The 27,320-nt window shown below is 42.2% G+C and overlaps 1 protein-coding gene and 1 non-coding gene across 3 annotated transcripts; one reads left to right on the forward strand and one right to left on the reverse strand.

Annotated features, from left to right (window-relative positions):
* Window positions 1–38: 38 nt before the first annotated feature.
* On the reverse strand, window positions 39–25,581 carry lin7a (lin-7 homolog A (C. elegans)). Of its 2 annotated transcripts, none has more exons than XM_028954905.1 (6): window positions 25,426–25,581; window positions 17,266–17,384; window positions 9,382–9,453; window positions 5,221–5,430; window positions 3,561–3,772; window positions 39–1,554 (listed from the first exon to the last, which is right to left on the reverse strand). In XM_028954905.1, the coding sequence occupies exons 1-6, from the start codon at window positions 25,460–25,462 to the stop codon at window positions 1,530–1,532; spliced, it is 675 nt and encodes a 224-aa protein (XP_028810738.1). In that variant the 5' UTR covers window positions 25,463–25,581; the 3' UTR covers window positions 39–1,529. The 2 variants fall into 2 exon arrangements, with proteins under 2 accessions (XP_028810738.1, XP_028810739.1); XM_028954906.1 differs by having other exon boundaries at window positions 3,557–3,772.
* A 358-nt stretch (window positions 25,582–25,939) lies between these two features.
* Window positions 25,940–26,012, forward strand: trnac-aca (transfer RNA cysteine (anticodon ACA)). Its single transcript has one exon. It is a non-coding gene; the product is annotated as a tRNA-Cys (tRNA).
* The last annotated feature ends 1,308 nt before the right edge of the window (window positions 26,013–27,320 follow it).

Raw genomic sequence — 27,320 nt, forward strand, 5'->3', positions numbered from 1 at the left:
AGCCAGACACGTAATCAAAAATACATGTCAGCCATGACTTATTTTAACACACATATATTTATTTATACAAATATAATATGTATAACAATTGCATATCACTTGGTTTTGTTTCTTTTTTTCAGTTTAAGTACAGTATATCCCGCCTCAAAAATGCAAGTTATTGTTAAGAAAACGAGTAAATATACAAAAAACGGGTCAATTTTAGTCAAGATAAGCTGCTTCTAAGGACATTTTCACAGCTTGGTGTGGTGGGTCCAGGATAAACTGTCTAACCTAGTATTTTACAATACACATATATGTTACTATTTCTGATGAGTTCATGACACTATAATTTACTTGCATGTTTGTTACTGCTTGGATAAGGAATACCAGGCATGAGTGTCAGACATTGTTAAATATGTATTCCATACGAACACTGTTGGCTCATACAATGATTGTCAAATTTTGATGGCGAACAGCAGCTTGTTCAATGTACAATAGAAAATAAATGTCCTACAATTAAATATATGAACTGTAATTTGAAGGAACAAGTTAGACATGTACAACTCGGAGATAATAAACTACAAAAAAGAAGAGATTTTAAAATAATTCTTCTTCCTTCATAGACATAGATCTGTGACTGACATTCCTTTTGTCAATAAAATCTTAAATTAAATTATGTAAAATTTATATAAATGGATACTTTCAAATATATCTTTATTTTTGCAGGTGGGGATTAAACTAAAAAAAAATAGAACTATTATGACAACGGTGTTACTTTTAGTAGATGCCAATTCAATAAAGAGTACAATAATGTTGAATCTTAAATCATCACAGACACTGTCACCCAGTACAAGACCATTTAAGTGCAAATTAAGTTGTCCAGTAGCTGCTACCTTATGTCACATGGCGCAGTACTAGTTTTTAATATTTAAAATGTAAAGATTTACCATCATCCGTCTCCCACCCGCACCGATGACCACAATCCACACGGTGATGTCATTGAACTGAACAGTGTTATTGCTAAATCTACCGGTGTCTCCATACAAAATTTTGCCTGCTACAATAGAGAAGGTAAAAAAGAGCTCACATTCATCCAAAAACAGGATACATAATGATAAAAGCAACGTTCATTCACACAGACACAAGCACCATTAGAAGAGTTATTAAGGAGTTACTGTACAATGTTGTGGCAAATGACCATTTGGGTTAAATAAAAAAGAAGGAGAAGCCAAACAAACACAGAATACAAAGTACAAGAAGGTAGCTTTCAAGAAAAGAGTAATGTTTGGGAAAAAAGGGTTTCTAAATGAATCACGATTAAACCTATCTTATACCTATTTTGAAAACTTTCTTCATATGTCTTTGTATGTTTTTCTCAAGCACCAGTGTAGACGACTGAGGACACACTGCTGACAAAAAATGCTCTTTGTGTTGAAGTGTAGGTAGTTCACTGTAGGAAGGTACGTCTTGGTGGGGCGGCCGTTGCCAAGTTGGAGCTGGATCGGCTCCTCTTTAAATGAGCTGCGTGTGTATCAGCAGCTTCCTCCCTACTTTTTCTTCTTCTGGAACAGACTGTTGAAAGAGGAAGAAGAGGAAATCTGAGAGCAACGCTTGAGAGTTACTGAAAATATCTGAATTTCATATAGCAGATAGAGGAATTTGGCCTCTGCCAGGCTGACTACAATTGAACTCGTTTTTACTAAAGCAATGAAAAATCATTGAATGATGAAACATTTTCTACAAAAGAACAAAGGGCAGTGGTGGCCTAGCGGGTAAGGATCAGAAGGTTGGATTTGAATCGGAAGGTTGTGGGTCCGAATCCCGAGGCACCATGGTGGCACTGAGCAAAGCACCGTCCCCACACACTGCTCCCCACATGCCCACTTTGCACCTTGGCGGTTTGGGATTTTCTCCGGCAACCTTAGTGAGGGCAAGATGTCCTGCATGTCTGGTTTTCCAGGTTCCCCTTGCTGTGGCCTGTGTTCCAGTGGGGTCTGCTTGTGATTTGGACCGCGGCCTCTTGGCCATGCCGGGACGGTCCTGTAAACAGCATGCCACGGCTGATACAGGATGATCCCTGGCTCAGTATAACTCTTGGCCCTCTGAGTCTCTCCGGGGTTCAGCTGCCAGCCTTCAAATGCCTGTCGACCTATCCAAGCCAACTCAATTGCTTTTTGCAATGAGCAGGGAGAGCCAATGAGGAGGTGGGCTGACAAAGACAAGGCGCTAATTCCACTGATGTCTATTTTGGCCATGGCTGTATAAAAATGTTGCCCTCCAAGCTACTAATTAATCACACAATTTCACAATTAATTAATCACAACTAAATTATGAGACTAAATCTTCCTAAAATGCATGTTTAAAGCTATTATAAAGACAAATATGAGATAAAAGTGACAGGGAGTGACAGGGAGATTGCTTGGTCCTTACTAATTAAAACACCCTGCAGTAAATCAAAATGAAATAAAATTTTACTTATTGTATTGTTTTTATTTTAAGGGCTGATTCACATGTCAAATAATAAACACAGTCAAATAATTAAAATATTTCAAAATAATTGCAGCCATTAACAAGTAAATTTTGACAAATACATTTTGAATGTTAAACTGACTGGATCATTTTACAATGTGGCCACTCATATTTTATACCAATTTTATTTCAAAAGGAGCAAATGAACAGGAACAAATGAACAAAAAAATACTTTATTTTTACTTACTTCAAAAAAATATATATTTTTTGCAGTATGAACTGGATTCTTTTTTACACTAAGACTTATTGTGTGCCTGAGTATGGGGTTGGTTTAATGCTTTTAAACCTCTAGAATAGTTTTGGCAAAACTCTTTCTAAGCAAGCGAGCAACTAACTATCGAAAAAACTGAATACAGCGAGCACGTGTTAGTATTTAAATCATGTTTTATCTATCAAGTATTACAGGCCTACACAAAGCACACAGCATGACGATGGACAGTAAAATATAATCTATTAATATTGTTTCATCAATCAAAAATTTTTTTTTGTATTTTATCATTTTGAGGAAAGTACAATATTCAATGTAAGAAAATGGTCAGAAATTTGCTTTCACTGAAGGAACACAGAGTGCTTATTTGTCTCAAAGTAATGCATTCACCACCCACATGGCTGCATTACTGCCTCCACATTGTTAAAAAATCCAAATTACTACTGCACTTTCTTTAGACAAGTAGAACTGACTGCATCATCCTTTTAACATCACGTCTGCAGCTCATAAATTATGTAAGAATCTGACCTGGCGGTTATATTGACTGATAAAAACAACAGGGCTGCTATTACAGTCAATCTAACTTGGTCATATGCAATTTCATCAGAGTAAATGATCGAGAGCAGAGCAGAATCCATCATTTCTGAGCCAGCAGAGAAACAAAAGCCTGTCTGTTTCCTCACACAATGAGAGCGTCAAAAACTTGCAGGAGACATCAGGCAGGAATGGAGAGGCAGGCAGCGCCAGGCCCCACCAGTGGTCATCTCAACCCTCCGATCTGGGACTGAGGAACAGGTCCTGGGGTCTCCAGGCCCTTAAAGCAATGAAAAGCCTCACCTACGACATGTGGTTCTGCTGGCTGGCCAAGTTCTGCTGCTGCTGCTGCTGTATGAGGAGCTGCTGTTGCTGGCGGCGCCGGGCAGTGCGGAGCTTCTCAAAGCGAGCCTCCATTTCCTCCAGGACCTTGGGGGTGTAGCGCACCACCAGCTTCACACTGTCCTTGGCTGCCTTCAGGAGCTCCACTGCCTTTTCGTGGTGCTCACCCTCTACGCTCTGACATAAATAACACACACATGCATGTACTTACATATCTCAATCGTGCATTTAAATTCCACAAACTCACAATTTGTTGTGCTTGTTACAATGACAATAAAGATATTCTGATTCTAATTCATTTCCCTTGTGGAAAATAGTTCATGAATAATTCACGTACTTGTTATAAATGTTATTGTACTTTCATGTACATATTCCATTCATCTAAGCTGAATCATTATTTTATTTTTTTTTGTAATGCTCCTGGTTGGAGTGAATTTCTCAATGACTTTTTGCATGTCAGCATATTGTTATTGACTGTCATCAATAAGTAGCTGTATTTTTAAGTAGCTGTATTGTAAATACTGATGTATAAAAGGCAATGTGACTTGAACACAGAATACACCATTTTTGTATTCTGAATATGTATGAATAACATGGATTCAGCTATATCCCAACCATGCTGTTATAACACTACAGTAGTATAGTAGTATTTTGACATATCTTCATGTTCACTTATTATTATGTAATTTCATGTCATTCATGTCATTTTCATGGTTAATTTCTGATCACTGTACAGCAGGATTTTAACAATTCAGTTTATATAAATGGCTCTAAAAACACAATTTCATAATTGCATTCTCTGTTTGAGGTCCAATTTTTCTTCATGGTTTCAAATTAAGGCAAAAACACCTATATTCCTTCCCCCAAAATGTCTGGTTTAATTAAAAATAAATTCCACTGAACCCTGAGCAAAAAAAACATTCCCACCACAGGCAAATCGATCTTTTGTGAAGCCTTCTACTGGAAGTCTGACTTTTTGAGCTTCCCATTGTGAACTGGAACGATGTGTTAAATAGTCACAGCTCTTATCAGAGGGTGACAATGAGGAACAGAGAAATCCATGATCCATGATACTAGCTGCTGCTGTCTTCTCATCTACTTTTAAAAAATCATCAGCATCAGATCAGACTTAATATCAGTCCAGAACTTCATTCATTATGATCATAATGACAAACAATAATTTTTCAATATGTACATTCTATTGATTCCTGTATGTCAGAGCTTTAATGCAACTCCTCAGATCACATTTTTGTTTTTTCCCCATAACACAACATAATGCTAGTACATTAAGGCTAGTACATTAAGGACCGCTGTACATTAATCTTCAAAACCTTATTAGCCAAATGAATGTGAGCACTATGCTTACGTTACTGGTGCATAAGCCCTGCTATCGATACTCTAATGTTTAGTTAACCTTGACTATAGATTCAGCAGTAACTGCATTGTACACTGAAGCATCAGCACATTTCTTACAGGCTGATCCGAAGTTTAGATAAAGACGATGTTGCCGGAAAACTATTTAGTCTGGGACAAGAAGCAACTTGTAGGAGATAACCGGCATCACAACGATGTAAACATATATCACTGACAAGTTTTGGAATATAAAGGGAAGATGTGCAACTTACCACCCCATTAACGGACAGGAGCTGGTCTCCCCTCTTCAGGCCCCCGTGTCTCTCGGCAACACCGCCAGGGATGATGCGGGAGATGTAGATGGGGGAGTTCTGCTCTTTCCCGCCCATTACGTTGAAGCCCAGGCCTTCCTCGGTTTTGGGCAGCTCAACCACACGTGGGTGCGAGTGACCTTCACTGGCCGCAAATGCAGCCACCGTTGCCTGAAGAGAGATGAGTAGGGCTGCCATGATCATGATGATTAATTGTCCTCCAAATAATTGCAATTAATGATTTAACCTTGTTTTCTGTTCATTTCACCATAAGTAAGTAAACATAGTTTAATAATGCACATCTCATAAGGAATACCTGCGTATTTGCACTGAACTTATGAATAAAAACATTAAATAAAATACACCTCCAAAGACCCTGAAGATAGTCACTTCCACCCCAGTTACAAACCTCACACCACAAGGACAGCTTCTTTTCGTCTACAGCTAGTCTTCTTTCACACTGCTTCTTTCACACTTTTAAACACATCGCACATATCACAGCCGCTCCTTAATCTCTAAATATATAATCCATTAAAATAAGTCAAGGCAATGAACGCAGCTGCTTTTTGTTCATTGAGACAGACATTGAATAATAATAATAAAGTGAAGTGATTTAACCCATCAACCTTAGTAAGCAGTGGGCAGCCATGACAGGCGCAGTGTGTGGGGATGGTGCTCTGCTCAGTGGCACCTTGGCAGATCGGGATTTGAACCGGCAACTTTCTGATTACGGGGTCGCTTCCTTAACCACTAGGCCACCGCTGCCCCACTGAAGGAGTTTTACGACTGATTCAAATGACAGAACAGAGTCTGCAGAAAAAACTATTCACCCATGCATAGCTTTATTTGTTCATTCTAGTAAGAAGTAATCATGATCAATCACGATTCATTCTTATTTGGATTCGCTTTCGTATGCACATTTTGGACAAGTGGGATTACTGCATTGTTGGGTGGGGTGCTGGATCTGCAGGTGGTCGCAGCGCTGTCACGTTCACCTCATTATCAAATGACTTCAACGTGAGCCAAACAGGAAGAACAGGAATTGTTCTCACCTCTTCACAAAGCCTTGAAGCTCTTCTCCTTTTTTGCCCTTGGCATCTCCAGTTCTGTGTGAGCTCAGGCTGAGGGCCGTGCCATGTTCAGCATGCAGAGTGCCACCTTGCTGTCTGCCTATTCACTGCTGTCCTTCACAACACCATCGCTCCTCAACCAAGAATGAGCCTCTCAGCTCTAAGCATTATGGTATAACGCCATATGTGCCCTTCAGCCTCAACACTTCCATTACAATATAAAAAAAATGCAGAACCTAGCTGCGGTGCTAATTAAACTAAGCTTAACAACAAAGAAAATCTGATGGTTTACTGCTCAGGTACCTCAAAAGTAAAAAAGCTCTTTGGCAGAGGAGGAGACATGGCTAAATAAGCAGAGCGGCAGTTTCCTCAAGGCCATTTTTTGGCATGGTTCATCCATCAGAGTGTCGGAGAGTCAGTGTTCTTACACAAAGTGACTGGCTTGCTCAGAATCCCGGATCAACATTGCAATTAAAAAAGCTGGCAGGGAGGCTGTCATGGCAGAACTGGCCAGAGTCGATGGTTCTGGGCTCTCTGCTTCAAGTCCATTTCGTAACATCTCATATTTATACTGCTACTCACTGATACCTTTAAGTCATATTTCTCTTATTTTAATAAAAAGTTCATTGCGTCTGTCCACGTAAGACTGTCACATTTTTTCACATTGTCTCTTGATGTGGGTCAGTGCCCCGCCCTGGTAGAGTCTCCATCCTGTACCCTGTGAACTGATTTTGGTATAATAAAATTGGTCCTGAGCTGAAATTATTTTTAAAAACTTGCATAGTCCCTGGTCGGTCAAGGTTATAGGAAACCTTGCCTCAAGCAACCTTCGGTCTCAGGGCGGGAGCCCAGCTCTCCAGGTCAAAATAATGAACACACACAGAATTCTGCACTGTGGGAGGAAACCAGAGCACCCAGAGGACATCCAGGGAGACAGCAGAGGGAGAACATGCAACGAGAAACAAGGTAGGGACTCCAGGTTCAGGTGTCCTTGTTGTGATGTAGCAGTGCTACTCTCTGCCTCAGCAGTTTTTATTTTACATTTAGTTTACTCTATTTTATTACCAGTTTATTATTTAATATTATACATATTAAAATGAAATGATTCAGATAAAAATTCAGCAGTGATTAAACTTGTGGCCATGTCATTTTCACTTTTCAATCCATTTCAGTCTCCCCGGCTTAGTTAATGTTGACTTGCATAAGTGACCTTGGCTGCTCATCTGAAGAAAAAGCGAGTGTTTTGGGGGGCCGTCGAGACCCACGGAAGAGTTCTCTGTGATAATTGATGTCATGATATGAAAACTGAATTTAACAGAAAAAAGGGCAGGCAGGACTTCTAGCTTCCAGACAACGGCAAGTTTGGGGAGGCATTTAGGTGACATTTTAACAACATTTAAGCTGAATAATAATGAGATATTGATCACACAGCAATACCTAACCAGGCTGCACACTGACAATTAGCATATCACACTATTAAATAATAAAGCCTTTGTTGCCCTAACCATTGAATAAGGTGATTGAAGTGCACCAAGACAATCAGGAGACCTTAAAGCAGTGGAGAACCGGTTCACTGATGAATCCCATTCTTGCCCAGACAATGGTGGAATACGCCACACCTTTTCATTCTTATAAGAGCACACAAGGGAGTAGAATGTCTACTATGGCTGTAAACATTTTTAAGAAGTCCTTAAGGTCCTATGCACTGGTAGAATGGAACCTCAGTAAACTGGGAAATGTGAGAAAAGTAATATTATTACTCACTCATGTCAGTATTTCTCCACAACATTTGGGAACACATCGACAAGTGAGTGCCCAGGGTGCTCAAAAAAAGCTAAAAAAAATGTTTCTTCTATACACAATTATACACGATTTGATTAATAATATAGACTACTAGATATTTTAAGTGAAGGGGTTTTGCCTTAAATTGTATCTGTACGGAAACTTCTGTATGAATGTAGGTTTGATTGATTTATTGATACACTAGTTAATAATGTAGTATTATTGCATACTACAATATACTACTGTATACTGTCACCTGTAAACTGATGGCCACACCCCAACCCAACACACAGCACTTGCTCACTTTCACTCCACACAGGCATTTAGACCACTCTCGCCATTAGTCAGTGTCTGGTCTTGCTGGATAGTAGACAGCGATAGTGCTCTCCGCTGCTGAAAACCACAGTAGTATATTTAGGTTTTTTGCTATGAAGGTGAATAAACATTTGATTCAGTGTTCTACACCTCTGTGTAGAACATACACATAATTTACAATTATAAGTATGTAGTACTATATATTATATGTTATATGTGGTTATATGTAAATAAGAAACAATAATTAATTATATATAAGTTATATAAGCTATGTACGTTTTTCGTTAACTAATGTAACTTTTTTTCAAAAAATAACATGTGGTTGTAATAAGAAAAATTAAATAAAAATGAAAGTAGTGAAAAAACAGAGAATTGTAACGTAACAAGTAGGTGTCGCCTGGACATGTGATGTGGCCCAGCCTACAGGCAGGCAGGCAGGCATACGTCTGTGTTCCTCTTGCGCTTTATCACCTCTCGCCTGTCCTTGTTTTGCCAACTGTCACTGGAGATGAGCACTGCTGTGAGCTCTTGCAGTGAAGAAAGGTGTGTGTGTGTGTGTATGTGTGTGTGTCATGCTCCACCTGCCAACATGCGCACACCTTCACATACTTTTACATAGAATGCCCCCGACCTTTCTGTCAGTTTCCTTTAAGCAGCACCACGTCTACACATATTTGTTTCATATATGGATTCTAAATCCACTCTTCTCTCCTCTCAGCTACTCATCTCACATCAAGCGAATCGTGGCGCTGAATGGCTCTCGCCAGACGGCCACCACGGCGGCACGTCTGAGAGGCGCTCGCCTTAATTACTCATTTGTTTATCAGATTCCCTAATACCATGGAGAAGGCCCTATATATATTTCCACGCGGCACTGCTAATCAACGTTCACAAATGAACACGTGCAAAATGGTAGATGTGAAAGTGATGCGGTATTCTACTGTAATCGGCTTACCTTTGCCGTGGCCCGTGCCTGATATTCCGGACAGCCATTCACGGTTATGGTTTCGTGCATGTACTGATAGACCTGGGAACAGAGATGGAGACAGCGTGTTTAAATTCGACACGCTCTTTTATCTGTATCCCTTAGGGGTGAATCGAACACGTTGTGCCGGTGGGCACCCGGCATTATGAGGCCTGTTCGACGTATGAGTTTTAACCCCCCCGTAGCGACAGGATCTGTAGCTCTCCGCGCTGCTTCACCAGCTATTTCCAGCCCCAACCACGGAGACACGCTTCATCTCAGGGAGCGCTTTGTTGCTAAAGCCACCACCCTTTGATCTGAAATCCCACATCCCACACAGCATCTCGGCTCTTTCCTGTTTTCCACGAGCAGAAGAATAATCACATCAGGGCATGGAAAAGATATGTGTATCAGAGCTGTTCTTACAAAACAAGTTTTTCTGTTTTTATATATCACTGCCTACATTAATCCCTCAACATTTGCCCATCTTCTGCATTCTGGTCAGTGTCTTCAGCATTGCCAGTCTGAGGGCAGCACATTGCAGTGACGAATAGGATGCTTGGAGCATTTTTGCTAATGCGTGTCTTTTTGTGAATGAGCATGGAATTTGGGGTGTTAAATGAAGTTAGATTAAGTTAATTCACAGCCACCACTTAAATACGAAAGATACACTGCATGTCTGAGGTTGAGAGGAACTTGTGTTAAACCTTATTTACTGCTGTAAAAAAAGTGGAGATGGTTTGGGGTGAGCTGGACCGCAGAGTGAAGGCAAAGGGGCCAAAGAGTTGTTTTTTTTTATTTAAAAATGGAAAAGCGTTTTTTTTAAATCACATTAATAAAGCTTGACAGTGAACTTTTACTTTGAACACAATAAACAACAACAATGAGCATTGCTGTTGTAACAGTAAATGGCTTAGAATAGGCATGGTGGAATTTAATCTTAATTACACATCACTGTGGTCAAAGCACAGAATGGTCCAATAATGCCTGCAGAACACATGAATAACAATAAAGGTCAATCTATTTCAGTCTTTAATATTCTAAACACAATGCACACAAACATTCACAAGTGCAAACTATTCTTTGTGACTTTCAACTGAATTATTCAGGAACATTATTAAAGGAAAAAATCTCATTAAACAGACAACAACATTCCTGATATAATAAAATATGAACTAATTGTATTAGAATCCAAATTAAGACTAATGAGGTTCGGATCATTAATGCTCTTTAAAACACTCGGGACCAATTACTGTAGGTTTCGCCATAACCCCTCAGCTTGAAAAGACCAATAGAAAGTAATGCCAATAAAGGTTCAAAATGATGTGCATATTCAGAAGTATCTGGTTCTTAATGACTTTAACCATTAATATATGGCAAATTGTGGATCATGAGTTGTCTGCAATAACAACACATCCCAGCAATGCTTTTAACTATTAAAGTATATATTACGAATAAGCACATCATTTTACCAACACTTTTGATCAGTGTATATTTGTATTTGGCAACATTTATTTTAGATGCATTATATGTTTGGTTTGCAATTTAAACATTTACATTTATTTACATGCTGTCAGAAAAAAATAGCATTACAAAATATAAAGACATGCACACAATAAAACAAAATGTGTCCTCTCTATTTAACGCATCACCCTTGGTGCTTTGCTCATTGGCACTTTGGCTTTGCAACCTTCCGATTACTGGTCCATTTCCTTACCTGCTAGGCCAATCACTGCACCACTTAACAATAGATTTCCTAATATCTGCAAATCCTTATATATTTGTCTATGACCACACAGATGATATATTGATTGTTGAACAAGAATTCCGGACCTGCAAGTCCAAAAACGTAATCCCAACACAGAATTTCTAGATAATAGGTGACATCAGTAAAACACACGACTTCTCATGGAAACTGAGAAATGTGGTGTGGAGGCAGCGGTCTTATGATGTCTTCAGGGTGTCCTGCTTCATGCTCCTGCCTTTATCCTGCTGCCACATGAGCGTCTTTCATACAATTATGTCACCGCCTCCCAGTTTTTGAAGTCCATTCCCTTTCAATTCTTTATCGGCTGACTCTACTCGCTTTCGTTGCTGTGGCTTTGCGCTCTCTCTCACTCTCTCGCTCTCCCTTGTTACGGGGACACTTTCGCCGCTTTGTGGTTCAGTAGCCGCTGGCCACGGCAGGCTTTCATTAACCCAGATACGATTCTGTCTCTGAGGCTCTGCGAGGCGGCGGAGAGCGCAGCTCCTGATGCGCCACAGTGGCTTCCCAGCTGCCTGCCGCTGACAAAAAAAAAATCCAACCTGCCCGCAGGGAGGAGGTAGAGGTCACATGATGTGTGTAACCATGGCGCCCCGCTTCTCTCTCTCCGTTGGAGCCGAGTGAGGGATGGAAAGAGAGCGGCGAGGGACTGAAAGTGCTCCTCTCTCTTTGTAGCCAGGAGCCATTCTGTCTGTGGTCACTTACTAGCCTTCATTCGCATTCTGCTCTGCGTGAGCCACACGCATAGCCGCTTTGTAACTGTATCCTAATCATCGCGTCACGAATCCACAGGATGAGTTTAATGAGCCTGGTCTGGTATTTTCCATCTCAGTTCAAATTTCAAATCTCATTTCAAATGAAACAAGATGTGAGACTGTCCACTAGCAAATCACGTTACCTTAGAAACAAGAAAACTGCCATAGGTAAGGTATAGAAGACCTCGCCGTGGAACCTATATATATCTCATTAACAATCTAAATAAATCGAGTATTAAATATCTCAACAAGTAAGCTGTCTTCTTATTTTTCAACTCTCTTCCAATGAGCACATATTTAGTCTTTGAATCATAACCACACACAGCTTCACTTGTTTAGGGTGGTAGTAGCCTAGTGGGTAACACACTCGCCTATGAACCAGAAGAATCCCACTTACTACCATTGTGTCCCTGAGCAAGACACTTAAGCCTAAGTGTCTCCAGGGGGGACTGTCCCTGTAACTACTGATTGTAAGTCGCTCTGGATAAGGGCGTCTGATAAATGCTGTAAATGTAAATGAAAATACAATACAAATTTGAGCTTTATTTTGTCAACATTAATATGAAAATGTTTTCCATGTGGCAGTATGACAACAATATATATACAAGAACCTTTTGGTTAAGAGCCTTTAAAATATGCATTAAAAAACAACTATACTATATATATGGTTTGTTTAAACAGGTTCATTTATGTGTGTATCTCGAATGCAGCAGATAATACTGGACCACCAAATCCCATTCTTATTTTGGCTCTACTCCATTAATACTTTCCCAGCTTTTACCTTGGGAAAATTATCTTTACGAACCAATCAAAGCCATTGTGCAGCAAATAGTAAAGGTTTATTGCTACATGGAATTACAGCATTGGATACTACAAAGAATAAGATGTTTTGGTCACAGTGTTTCAGTTTATGTCTAATTATTTTATGTTTCATTACGAAAACATGACACACAGTGCTGGTTTATCTTTTTTAGCTTTGATTCACAAGGCTTCTGAAAAACACCTGCAATCTGCAGTACACTATGGATTTTTTATATTAGTAACCACATTGAATGATTCCCTGAAGCCACCAAAGAAACTCCTAACTCCTAGAAACTCATTGAACAACTTTGCCTCCTCCCTCAGTAAGTGAACTGATTGTCATTGTATACACAGCACATACACACTTCTCATGTGTTTTCTTTATTTTCATGACCGTTTACATTGTTAGATTCTCACTGAAGGCATCAAAACTATGAATGAACACATGTGGAGTTATGTACTTAACAAAAAGTGGAGACCTGGCCTCCACAGTCACCGGACCTGAACCCAATCGAGATGGTTTGGGGTGAGCTGGACCGCAGAGTGAAGGCAAAGGGGCCAACAAGTGCTAAACACCTCTGGGAACTCCTTCAAGACTGTTGGAAAACCATTTCAGGTGACGACCTCTTGAAGCTCATCGAGAGAATGCCAAGAGTGTGCAAAGCAGTAATCAGAGCAAATGGTGGCTATTTTGAAGAAACTAGAATAGAAAACATTGTGTTAAGTACACAACTCCACATGTGTTCATTCATAGTTTTGATGTCTTCAGTGAGAATCTACCAATGTAAATTGTCATGAAAATAAAGAAAACACATTGAATGAGAAGGTGTGTCCAAACTTTTGGCCTGTACTGTATATACATGTAAAATTACAGGAAATAAACATGGAACACGCCCGGCCTCTTGTAAATGAACACAGGCACTGTGTGGAACCATTTTCAGCCTTGCTAGTAGATGATGTGGGTATGCATAATATTGTGTTTGTTAACCAGACCATGAAATGAGCTCATTCAGGAAATACTGGAGAATATTTAATAACCAAGGCCAATAAGTACAGTCCTGCTTCCACAAATGAAAATGTGCCAAATGAGATCCACATTCAAGTTTTATTCCATATATCCAGACTTTCATTCTATATATTCAGTTCCCTGTCATTATATATACATTATGTATTTCCTGTTTGACTTGCCATAATATATTTGTGTGTCTGTGGTTGTATGTGTGTGTGTGTGTGTTCATGCAAATTTTTCAATGTCTATGTAGGTCATTGAAACTGGACTGTGATCACACTCTGTAAGGCCCACTTATCATCTCCAACTCAGCATACCTAAACGATAAAACTAAATGTGGAACCCCATCATGACACTCTCCTTCATTACATGATAATAATGTTTGTTTCTTGTAAATCTCTAATCAATAAAATCTGAAAATATGAATTGAAGCCAACTTTCACACCACAGTGATCCTTCATGTTAAAAGGTCCCCTATTGTGACATTTTTTTTGCTTTTATATAGGTCTTAGTGGTCCCCTAATACTGTATCTGAAGTGTCTTTCCAAAATTTCCAGAATTACAGCCACTTTTATCCAGTCACATTATGAAATTTCCACAGTTTAGGTGTCTGTAGCTTTAAATGCTAATGAGGAGGAGAGAGGCGGGACAAGGAGGAGAGAGGTCAATAGAAGTTGAGGAGGCTTTCGTGGATACCATTCACCAACCACACTGTTTGCTGCAAACAGGAAGTCACGTCAACGTATTTCCAGGAAAAAATTTGTTAACTCACTGGTTCAAAATCTTAGATGACAGAACTAAAAAAATACATATGGGCTCATTTTTACATCCAATCACCAAGCAACTACAATGCTTTGCATGTTTGCAAGCAATGACAGGGGAGCTACTTCTTTAGGGAAGGGGTGGAAAATTCTCTGGGTAGACAAAGCATGAGAATGGTGAGGTAATTGTGAAAGTGAAGTGAAGTGAAAGTGAAGTGATTGTCACTTGTGATACACAGCAGCACAGCACATGGTGCACACAGTGAAATTTGTCCTCTGCATTTAACCCATCACCCTTAGTGAGCAGTGAGCAGCCATGACAGGCACCCGGGGAGCAGTGTGTTTTTTCTCAGTGGCACCTCAGTGGCACCTTGGCATATTGGCCCTTAACCGCTAGGCCACCACTTCCCCGGCCACCACTTCCCACTGTAATGGCTCGGTGCAGCTGGGGACCCGTGAGGCTGTCACGTCCATGCAGGCATGACGCGGCGGGTGAACGGAGAGGATGACGAGGAGTGACGAGGAGACGAGGAATGAAGGACGTTTTCACCTGACATCACGGAACAGGGGTTTAATGGTGAAGCACAAGACAGGGGAGACATCCGAGACGTAGACACTGGTGAACACGGAACATAACTTCAAAGACCTGACAGCGGACAGAAACGAACAGGGCAGCTTTATACATTTGACACAGGTGAAAACGATTAGGGAACATTTCACATGACAACAATGAAACTCCGGTCCGGATCCTGGACCGGAGTAACCCCCATTTCGGACCGGATCCTGACAGAGGCCCCTAGACTGCCAGCACGGACGTGCAGTGGCAGTGGCTGCATGTCGCCAGAAAGCATAGCCCTTCAGGTGGCTAAGCGGTCACCAGAGAGTCCGGCCGCCTACCTCCGCGGTGCAGGGAGAGGGGCTAGGGGGCACCGGCAGAGACGTGCAGGGGCAGTTACAGTGACAGTAACCTTTCCCTGTATGATGTCATAAGGAGACAGATTCCAGATCTGACCATCTGAGCTGCCGCTCGCTGAACGGTGAAGCAGAACGACCAAAACACTCTTTGCACTTATCGGCATTTCTAGCCCCTGCAGGATCATAGACAGGCTGGAGGAATTCATAATAATGTTAAATAATCTCACAAAGTGAAAATTTCATAATAGGAGAAATTTAAGAGAATGAAAGGAACCCTTAATAATGGGCAGACATAAAGGGCACACTGGCTGTCAAACACACATGCGACACTAACGCTGCAACAACGGCACAGTCGGCAGAATAGCTGTGATCTTCCTGACACGCTCAGCACGCCCCTTCTGTTGTGGAGTGAACAACCCCAGTGCCGGGCACAACGTGGAGCTGACACACAGCTGCACGGTGACAATGGGGAATAATTATTATCATTTTCGGTCCCTACATTCCAGTAGTCCTCTCTCTGAGATCAGAGAGCTCTGTGAGATAAACGGCGCGCTGATCAAGCGTCATCCCAGTATTAACAATGCTGCTTTGCAATCAGTAATCCAGGAATGGTGACCATTCACATTTCGTTCTCTCGCCAATCCAGGAGGACTCACATTTATTGATTATATGGTTGCATCTTGTTCAGGGCCAAAATGGAAGTACCACCTCATTGCTGCTGATGTGCATTATAAACATATTTTATAACTGTGCAAAGATGATGTAAGTTACTGGATCCTGAGAAACAATGCAGCCATAGCACACTGTGCCAGTCTGTACCGTCCCTTTTTCAAACATTCACACTGCTGTAACTATTCCTTTCTTACCCATTTTGCCCTTCAGTTGCATAAATGGTAGCCACTCTTAGGTTAGTGTGTCTCCTTTGGTTCACTAGCAACTTGCAAATCATGACAGGTGAAAGTTAATTTCTGATCACCTTTCTAAATCACTGAATAAGCCTGAGATTCATCGGTTTTGGAAGTCTGGTTTTAGGGACCATAATGGCATCAAATAAGAGTAAATTTGAGTAAAATAATTACATTGTTTTAGGGTTACACTTCACTTTAATGTTTAAACCCTAATGATAATGCAAACTCTTCTGCAGTGATTGATTTGTTTCGGCTAGAGCCAGAGTGATGGGTGCCGCAGGGTAAGAAGTGAGGTGCTTGAAGCGATGCACCTGTCATGCACTGCTCCAGCCTGAATATACCGAATGGCCGCAACTCTCCATCAATGGATTTTTCCAGTCCTGACCACATGGGCGTATTTCAGGATGACAATGTCAGGATTCATGATGGTTATGGATGTTTTCTGCTTATACAGTGTCAATGTCAGTGCTGTTTGCTGGCGTGTATCCATACTGGCCAGGCTTAAAGGGATAATTGGGCTCAGACTTGAACCCAATTGCATCAAGTAGCCTGCATTTTGGGGGGTTTCAGGAAATAAACACATACAAACAAAAAGAAAAATGACTCGTGATGTGCCTGGTGAATGTATTAGTGCCATTCATATACAGGTTTAAAGTGTAAAAAGACAGACTGATTGACTGACTGATTGTTCCTTTCCTCTACTATTGCACCACGTTGTCCTTTTGTGCATCAAAAGCATTCAATTCATGACACTGTTAGTTCCACATGAAAGGTCCTTTCAAGTGACCCTTTAAACTCACTGAATGGTGAATGTATTCACAGGCTGCAGAATGCTGAATCCATTTTCTTTTTTTAAGGGACATTATTTGCGTTACATAAAAAAGTATGTCACATTTTTCTGAGCAGGACCTCTGGATCGAGGTGAGCTGCCAGGCTGTCGGGGCATATTGAGCTGACCCACCTCTCTTATTGCGGTACAAAATTCACTCTGCAGAACCTTCTTCAGGGACTGCAGCTTGTGACCCGGGACGTCCCCAGACTCTTGGAGCTTCTCCAGCAACTCAATGGCTCTTGCCACGTCTAGAGGTGAGAGAAAGATTGATAAAAGCAAGTAGTAACTCAACGGGGGAAATGAAAAGAAAAGCAAATAGTGAGAGAGGGAAGATAAAAGTAAAATAGAGAGCACAGTAGAACGCACCACTGAATTACATTAACTGTAGGCTCCCAAGAAAGACCATGCCTCCGCACCGAATCGATTAGAAGGATAATGGAAATAGACTTGCTCAAGGCCAAGAACGGTGGCGGGGGGGGGTAGTCACGACAGTGCTTTGCATGGAGCCAAAGCGAGCATGAGGTGAATCAAAGAGCAAATGAGCATAACCTGGTAGGAGATCGTACTTACACTAAACTGTTATGTCAGTAGGGCCGTCACGTGTGTTTGTGTTACGAACCCTCCCACCTGCAAAGACAGCCATGGGTGCAGAATAATTTGCCGCACTCCGAGACCATCAGGAAATTACACTGCGCACGTGGGCGGAATGGGGATATGCTTTATATCCTATAATTTCAGGCCATTTGTGTTTTTATACATACAGACACACCTTCTCATTCGATGTGTTTTCTTTATTTTCGTGACCATTTACATTGGTAGATTCTCACTGAAGGCATCAAAACTATGAATGAATACATGAGGAGTTATGTACTTAACAAAAAGTGGAGACCTCGCCTCCACAGTCACCGGACCTGAACCCAATCGAGATGGTTTGGGCTGAACTGGACCGCAGAGTGAAGGCAAAGGGGCCAACAAGTGCTAAACACCTCTGGGAACTCCTTCAAGACTGTTGGAAAACCATTTCAGATGACCTCTTGAAGGTCATCGAGAGAATGCCAAGAGTGTGCAAAGCAGTAATCAGAGCAAATGGTGGCTCAGTTATTTCACCTTTTTTTTGTTAAGTGCGTAGCTCCATATAGCCGTTGTCTACATCAGTCAGTTCTATACTAACAGCTTTGTTTACTGTAGGGAGACCGACCCGGTGAAAGTGCTGCAAGTCCAAATAAATTAAGGCTGTCAGGAAATTTGCTGCTGGTTTTACACTGGTCCACAAGGTCTATCGCTACCAGCCCAAGAAATCAGAGCCTGCAGAGCAGCGCTTGTTGAGCGAGGTCGGCAGAGGTAAACTCAACACAGAGTCTTTAAACTGGCGAAAACACAAAGACTGGTTGGAGAGGGACAAGAGTACTTTCAAACCAACAAAGGATGGAGATGACACAAAAAGCCAAGTATCAAACCAGCAGGGTGACCGCGAGTGCTACAGAATAAACACAGTATCTAATTCATAAAAAGTGGAACACATCAAGACACATTATATACTTAATAACAAAGTATGCATCTAAGCAATGAAAGGCAAAAGTTGAAAGCAAAGAAATGAAAGCAAAAGCGTTTAACTTAATAATTTATTTTAAATAATTGGCTAATTTGGCCTTGGGTGCACGACAACTGTTTTTTTTTTACTCATAATGGAGATAAAAGAAATGTAAATTTTGCACAGTTCAATTCAACGTAGTATAAATGTTTAGCTTATTTAGTCCTATTTGTGATTATTATACAAATGTAACATTGTATCAGGGTAAAGAATATTGGCATAAACTGCAGTTTGAAGAGCTCAACTTATTCAGCTAACTGTTAGCTTAGTGAGCTAGTTAGCATGCTAGCTTTTTAAATTGACATTAGCATTGTCCCCATGCCTAGACTTAACATCATTAAAATACATCCCTAAAAGTCTAATTAAACTTTAATTAAAATGTATGCTCATTGATTGTTTCTTTTGTTATCTTGTTTTTCGTTCTCTTTTTCTTCAAACACTGCACTCGTTTTTTGCTAACTGTGCTCACATCCTTGTAAGCAGCAGGGAAACCTGGCCGTGGCTTTAAGCCCATTTATTCCTCGTTATGTGAAGGTCAGAGACAGACTGAACAAGATTCTTTACTTTCCGCTCTCTCGTGCTCATTACCACCAATTTCTTCTTCCACATCAAGGGCTCTGACTGATGTCGTCTACTTAAGAGTCGCACTTCAAAGCCACTGGAACGGTTGGTGCCCTTTTTTGTTCATCCATTTGTTTGTTTAAGGCTGCGTCAGACCCTAAAAATCTAAAGTATATTTTTTCCCTTTATATAAATCAATTACAGATTTAAGGGGCATGCCACACAAAAGCCAAGCAAGTTTTTTTAAAATGCCAGATAGAGTTGTTCCAAGAAGATTATTAGATGTAAAGTATGAAAGACTGCAGGTCTGACATGCAGCAATAAGCTGTGCACTACTTAGATGTCTGTTTTAATTGGTCAGTCATTAAAATATTTTTAAAAATATAGTTATATGTGCATTAGATGAATTAGATGCAGTCTACGCTTACAGAAATGTGGATGTGTACTGCAGTTTAAATTTACAGAGGCATTTCATTTACATTTACATTTACAGCATTTATCAGACGCCCTTATCCAGAGCGACTTACAATCAGTAGTTACAGGGACAGTCCCCCCTGGAGCAACTTAGGGTTAAGTGTCCTGCTCAGGGACACAATGGTAGTAAGTGGGATTTGAACCCGGGTCTTCTGGTTCACAGGCGAGTGTCTTACCCACTAGGCTACTACCACCTCAGAATGCATGTCAACGTTCCTACATTAATCTAGGAGCTCTGAAATGAGAGGGCCAGTTTAAACAGAGACGCGTACGTGAAACCCACCCTCCTGTCTGTCCAAATAAGGAATCTTTGACAAAAAATTGCCGGCTTTGCATACAGACGCTTGATGAGCAGACAGAGTGCTTTCTGCAGTGCCCCATGACTCCTAAAGTTCTCCCTCCACCCGTCCAAACACACACGTTTCATCACGTAACACCTCACCTCGATGCTCGTCTTCCACTGGATTCTACTACGTTCTGCGGCAGAGGAAATTAACACACCCCTCCAGAGACCCCCTAATGCAGCGCTGCCCAAGAAACATTCTGACTTAAAATTAGTATTGCAGTACAAAATAAGTCGCTGGAAATAAGAAGTGCATGGTAGCAGAGATCCATGTGTCCCAAAGAAGACAAAAATGGCCTGTTAATATTATTATTATTATTATTATGTCAGAATCAAGCTAAATTATTTGGGCATAATGCAAAATTTAATTCTGAATTTATTTACTTATATATTTTATTTATGTTTAGACAGTTAATTATTAGTTCTTCTTTAATATTATACAAGAGTTGTGATTAATGTAGATAGTTAATTAGCTCTCAGCCATCAATGATACTGCCTAAATAGGCTTTGTAAACATTTGAAATTTATATGGTTGCAGCATTATATAGTATTGTTTTAATTCAATATAGAAATGGTCGAAATATCAAAACAAAATAATTAATAGAGCCTTTGATTTTCTTCTCTGTGTTTAAAAGTGAATCTGGCTGAATCTGACTGACATGACTAAGAAATTCACACCGAGCTAAAATTACTCCTGGCACCCACAGGGTATATAGCCTGTCCTTGAACATATGTTCAAGTATGCCGAGTGGAAGAGAAACACGTGCGACGTAATTCTGCCCACTGCAGATCACTGTTACTCAGAACCATGCACGAGGTTCTTGCTGTCGTGTGGCCAACATCTCGCTTCTGGCTACAGGAAGTGATCAATATTGGTAGTGAGCAGGAATTAACAGAACCTGTACCTGCCGTCACCCCTATCAATTCATTGTGGAGAATTTTATTTCTCCCTCTGGACCAAGGCCCGCCTCACAACTGGAAAGGCCAGACACCAATGTAGGCATGAGCTGACGCATCTGCAAGCACAATCACCCCATCGTCTCCCAAGTGATTTTCGAGCGGAACAAGAAATGCGACTTGATACAGCACTGGGAGTGCCTCTGCAAGTTCCACAGTTCCTCGCCATTTCTGCCTCGCATTCTGCCTCATACATTTTAATAAGGCATCATTCATGCTGGGTGCTTTGATACAAAAAAAATCAAAACTACAGTCGTAAACAGAATTCATCCGATCAGAGAGGAAGATTTGAGGAGTGACCCCAGCAACAAAGCTGCAGTCCTTTTCAAGTGCAGTTCAAATTCAGAATACACAATAAAATGGTTTGTGAAGCCTAGATAGATTCATTAAACATTTATAACACAGTGCTGCATGTCAGACTTCAGGTTTAGGAGGCTGAGCAACAAATCCTTGATTTAAAATACATAATCCTGAGCTGTGCATTGGGTGTGACTTTTGTTCTGGTATATTCCATTCCATGTGCCGAGGGGAAAAAAAAAGCTGTTGTATGTATTATTAATGTATTATTAAGTGAATAATGCCAGACACATGCCCCGGTTACACTAGAAGTACGAAATCTTGCTAGTGGTGACCATTAGTTCATTCGGTGTTGTATAATTAATGATTATTTTAAGGGCACTACCACTGACTCTTACTTGAGCAGACCATGTCTATATTGTCGATCGGTGTCTATCATGTCCATCGGTCCAAGACCAATTCTGGGCCTTTAGATGACATGGAAACTACTGGACGTTTGGAATACATAAAAAAGAATTCATCAACAGTCTGCACCTTCAGAGGATCGGCCAAAGATGACCTGGGAAAGACATCGCTTCAACTATGGGCAGTGGGCTGAATCTTGAAATTCCAAGTAGATATACTTGGAATATAGATATACTTAGATATACTCCAAACAAATAACAAATGTGCTATGTTCCTTTACCAATTTTTAAGGGGTGGATTTATAGCATAGTGAATAATGTAACCACTTACTATCATTGTCTTCCTGAGCCAGCCAGACAGACAGACAGACAGCCAGACAGACAGACAGACTGACTGACTGACTGACTGACTGAGTGAGCCCCAATCGATGACCAAACTACAAATCCAGCTTCTCCTTCAACAAGTAATTGGTTTTACATTCCCTATGGTGCGGGGTGCAATATGAGTGTTTTCTCTTTCATTTATTTGCGAGATTGGAAACCATGTGTGTGTCTGGTTTCTGGCTGTCCGTCCTGAACTACAGTCTTTTATAACACGTCCATAATTCAGACATTGTCGTGAGCGCGGCCACCAGGCTGCAGTCAATTTACAGCACAACACACTATTTTGCAATGGCTAACCACATAATCCTAGGTCTGTTGCATATAGCACTACATTTATGGTTTGATTTGCATAAAGTGCTATTAAAATGCAATTACAATGCCTTTCATTCATTGTGATCATATTTTATTACAGGAACAATTAAAGAAGGTGAAGGAGGCTAATTGGAGACCGCTATCTGCAAATCATTCATGTAATTAGCCTGGATGTTTGGTAACCTCAGAGGATCTTATGAATGATGGCCATTTTCTTCCCAAACGGTAAATATTATTTAAACATCGTCTCCACTGCAGTCGAATTGAACTTCTTGAGAGACGGCCTACCATCTGCTCCTCTCAGTTCTGAGCCAGGTACTAATAATGAGTCAAGAAATCATCCAAATATTTCATCATGTCCAACCAAAAAACGGAGGCTGACTGAGACAGAAAGGACCGGTCAGACATGTGGCCAGGATCACATCGGGCCACCTCTTTGTCAACCCCCCCCCCATGCAGGGTGAATCAGAGCTAACTGGCCATGCCACGACCTCTCCTGACAACGAAGGGCAGATAAAACCTTCCTACTGGCTGAGATCTTGGGAACAGAAATGACCTTTAACTCCACCATGGCCTTTCACCCATCTCAAACAAATTAGCCACCGCCTCACTAGCACGTACGGGCGAAACATCTCCAGTTCGCTGCCGCTCTACCAGCGCCCCATCACCACGGCGGCCCTGAGATCCGGAGGTGCCGTCAAGTGTATAATCCGGCTCTCTGCGAGCCATTAGGGGTCTTTCTTTTGTTAACTCGAGGCCAGGCCACGTCCTGACACGATCGAGCCTGATGGGACTGAAATCCATCTCCGACATTCTGTATCAACATCCCCAGAGCAGAATTACATCTTTGGGAACATTTCGTTCCTCCCTTGGACTTCTGTTTCTCAGTGTGTGTCATCGTGTGAGGGGAAAAAAAAGGAACCCAGGGGTGAAAATGCATAACACGTGTTAAAGCCACTACTAAGCGTAACAAAATTAGAATTGAAACGTAACGGGACTTAGATGCACACTTGCCCACCCTTCGCTTGATTAATGAGCACATCTCTCAATAGTGCCGTCTTCTTAGAGCAAAGACGGGTTTATCCAGTGGCGCTGATGTCGCTCTAATTCAGTCGTCTACGCGGGTGCATCTGAAGAGCTTTGTCTAAGAGCAAGTATCAAACTGTCCCGGCTCATTTTCAGTTTTGGGTGCATTCTGTAACAATAGCTTTGAACAATACCAGGAAATGGGCCTTGTGCTGTCAAAGTAGCCATGCCCCACCCAAAATCAGGCTTGGCTTTCCCACATGCGTGGAGGAGCCCTGCGAGTTTAGTTTTGAGAAGCACAATATTTCCGGGTTGCTGGAGGATGTCGAACCGTTTACATTTACATTACATGACATTTAAGGCATTTGGCAGACGCCCTTATCCAGAGCGACTTACAACGTGCTTCCATGTTACCATTGATGAAGTGATCAATTCTGGTTCACCAGGACCCCCAACTATGAATACATCTATTTTATTCACTCTGTTGTAGTTTCTATACATAAGTCGTCTGACTTATAAGAAGGTTACAAGTTAATCTAAATATTCTTTAAAGAGGAAGGTCTTGAGCTGTCGTTTGAAGGTGCTCAGTGACTGAGCTGTTCTGACCTCGAGGGGAAGTTCATTCCACCACCGAGGGGCCAAGACGGAGAAGAGTCTAGATGAGTGTCTTCCTTGTACCTTTAGAGATGGAGGGACCAGGCGAGCAGTACTGAAGTATACGAGGTGCAGTGCGAGGTGTAATAAGGGCTGTGAGGTAGGATGGTGCTACTCCATGTTTGGCTTTGTAGGCCAGCATCAGTATTTTGAACCTGATGCGTGCAGCTACTGGGAGCCAGTGGAGGGAATGTAGCAGAGGGGCGGTGTGGGAGAATTTGGGAAGGTTGAAGATCAGTCGTGCTGCTGCATTTTGTATTAGTTGTAGAACCATTCTGTCAGCGTGGCATTAAATTCAGACCTGGGTGTTCTACAAGTTTCTCCAGAATCTTGTTGTTTTTTTTTAAATGTCCAATGCACCTGTTTTGCAGAGAAAATGTCGGTTCTGCTTTTCTCCCTTTTTGTTAGAACTGACAAAAATCCCACGAAAAGCATTACTTTCGGTCATTTTTGCAGGTAATGTCCCTGCCTGCTCTGTGATCCCCGTGTTCACTGCTGGTGAGTCGTGCTGAGCCCTTCAGAAAGTTGCACGGAAACTCCCGGGCTATCTCGGTCCGGACGCTCTGGGGACACGAGATCTCCCCTCCCGCCTCTATTTTCGTCCCCGTCGTCCCCGGCAGCGTATTCGGGTCGGTCCCCGGCGTCGTGGGCGAGTCACGTGACCCGTTTACTCGCTGTTTACACCAGCGGACCGGAGTACAGTACGCCACCACGCCACCCCGCACGACAATGCCGCACCGTCACGGCGCAAGTACAGCAGCACGGCTGAAATGCCACGCAACGCTGCCCTATTACAGGGTGCCGCTACGTGGATCCATTATTAATCATTTCATCACATGAAACGTATAGCTGCGATTGCTGCGCGAAAAAAAAAAAGTCCAAAAGTTTTTTTTTTTTTATCTCTGTTATTTGTCCGTCTCCGGTTTTTGTTTGTTGTCAGCGGTCAAATGCGCGAACTGGGCTGCATCGCACCAAAGAAAAAGCCAAAAAAAACAACCATATCCGTGGTTACATAACCGCCTACCGTCCAATAAACGAGCCCGGTTCCGGCAGCGGGAGCGCTCGGACCCTCCGTTCCCGTCCCAGGCGGTTCGCCCGCCGGACCCCGCGGTTCGCGGCCACGCATCGCACGACGCGCGGCGCGCCGAACGGCTACGGGCGCCGGACATTTTATTCGACCGGCAGCCAGCGAAATCCTCCGCGGTCTCCCACCTTCCCTCCCGGGGGGAAAAAAGACCGTCCGAAGGAAGGTCGATTCGAGACGGGGTTCGAGCGGAAGCGCTTACCTCGATCCAGAGTGAGCGGTTGGACCACTGTCGCCATGGCTGCTGTTACGGAGCGACTACAGTAGCTGCAGCATCAGAGCGTCGGGCTGAGCGGAGCGCGCTGGAGAGCTGTGTGTGTGTGTGTGTGTGTGTGTGTGTGTGTGTGTGTGTGTGAGATTTCCTCCCGCTTGATTCATGGCCCAACAGACTTCTGAGGTCCAGGCAGTCTGCTGTGCGTGGGGGTGTGTGTGTCGAAAACACAGCAAGCACGGGACACGGTGCACACAGCGAAATGTGTCCTCTGCTTTTAACCATCACCCTTGGTGAGCAGCCATGAAAGGCGCTTTGCTCGGTGGCACCCTGGCGATTCAGGATTCGAACCACTGTGTGTGTGGGTGTGTGTCTGGCCCACCGGACTGTGGGTGTGGGTGTGTGTGTCGAAAGTGAAGTGATTGTCAGTGTGAAACACGGCAAGCACGGGGCACCTTGCACACAGCGAAATGTGTCCTCTGCTTTTATCCATCACCCATGGGCAGGGCCAGTGGCGCAATGGATAACGGGTCTGACTACAGATCAGAAGATTCTAGGTTCGACTCTTGGCTGGCTCGTGCAATTGTGTTCTTTGGTGGTAGTAGCCTAGTGGGTAACTAGGACCCAGGTTCAAATCCCACTTACTACCATTGTGTCCCTGAGCAGGTAAATGTAAATGTGTGGGGCGCGTGTGTGGGGACGGTGCTTTGCTCAGTGGAACCATGGCGATTCGGGATTCGAACCGGCAACCTTCCAATTATGGGTCAGTTTTCTTTACCCATTTCCTTTCCTTACTAGGCCACCACTGTCACCACCTGAGAAATATTACTGCTGTAGTTCCATTTATCCATCGTGCACAATAATTGCAGTCAAACTGTCTCGTCTATCGTGCTATAGGCTGTTTGAGTGTGTTGGTTATGCTTTGGCACGCTGTCTGGTTTGCATTTCTTAGCCCACCTCGGAGCACAGTGTCTTGTCAGATTTGTACATGGCCTAAGCTGAAATATTGCTGAGGTGACAACAATGCTGGCTTTGATTTCAGTGCAAGTCGGGACACTCTGTTCATTGAGAAAATGGTAACTGATATGGCAAGGTTAGGGTTTGTAATATTCAGCATTTATACATTTATTACCTTTATTAACATTTATTACCCAGCTATGGCAAAGTTAATAAAAAAAAACGCGTGAATGTGCGGGAGAAAAGAAGAGTGCCACGTAGCCGAACACAGCCCGGGTTTCGTCAGCAGTGGGTTCATGCAGCCTCGGCAGCGTTCGACGTGTTCGGCGCGTTACAGTGAAAAGGAGTTCTGGGTTCTGGCCGAAGTTCAGATTCTAGTCCTCGGAAGGGTCGAGAGCATGCCGGCCGGAGTCTTTTTTTATACCGGGGTCAGCATGGTCACTCGCAGTGGAATGCAGCGCGCTGGGGTTTCTTTCTAAGCCGCTTTCACATATTGGAAAACGGTAATATAATAATGTTTTGTTCACAAACACAAAATCTTGCGCTCGCTGGAATAAAACTGTGGACGTGATAGATGAACATCATAAAATTGTAGGTTACCTCATATGCATTAGTAAACTGTCCCGTGTTGTCCCACACTGTCCCCATACAGACATTGTTCTCATTTGGGTACCCTAGTTATGGCTGATTGGTCTATATGGATTGTGGAAGATGCATAATAAGGAAACACAGCGGAATAATAAGTGGTATAATAAAGAGGTATTTCATTTTTACTCATTATGGAAACGCTGAACTAACGCTTTCCATATTTTTCATCATTAAATATTTAAACCATGGTAATTCTGGAGTGGGGCTGGAAACTTTAATTTCCAGAATTGAATGTGCCGTGTTGAATTGAACCCTTCAATTAGCTGGGACGTTTCGAGACA

Source organism: Denticeps clupeoides, chromosome 15 (genome assembly GCF_900700375.1).
Source record: "Denticeps clupeoides chromosome 15, fDenClu1.1, whole genome shotgun sequence".
NCBI lineage: Eukaryota > Metazoa > Chordata > Actinopteri > Clupeiformes > Denticipitidae > Denticeps > Denticeps clupeoides.

What these genes read in the sequence shown, in the direction of transcription:
- lin7a (XM_028954905.1), bottom strand. Translation starts at nt 25,462, where the DNA reads ATGGCGACAGTGGTCCAACCGCTCACTCTGGATCGAG. An exon ending in TCCTGTCCGTTAATGGGGTG is followed by an intron (nt 3,773 to 5,220) that starts GTAAGTTGCACA and finishes TATTTATGTCAG; the next exon opens with AGCGTAGAGGGTGAGCACCA. An exon ending in AGCCAGCAGAACCACATGTC is followed by an intron (nt 1,555 to 3,560) that starts GTAGGTGAGGCT and finishes CTCTTTCAACAG; the next exon opens with TCTGTTCCAGAAGAAGAAAA.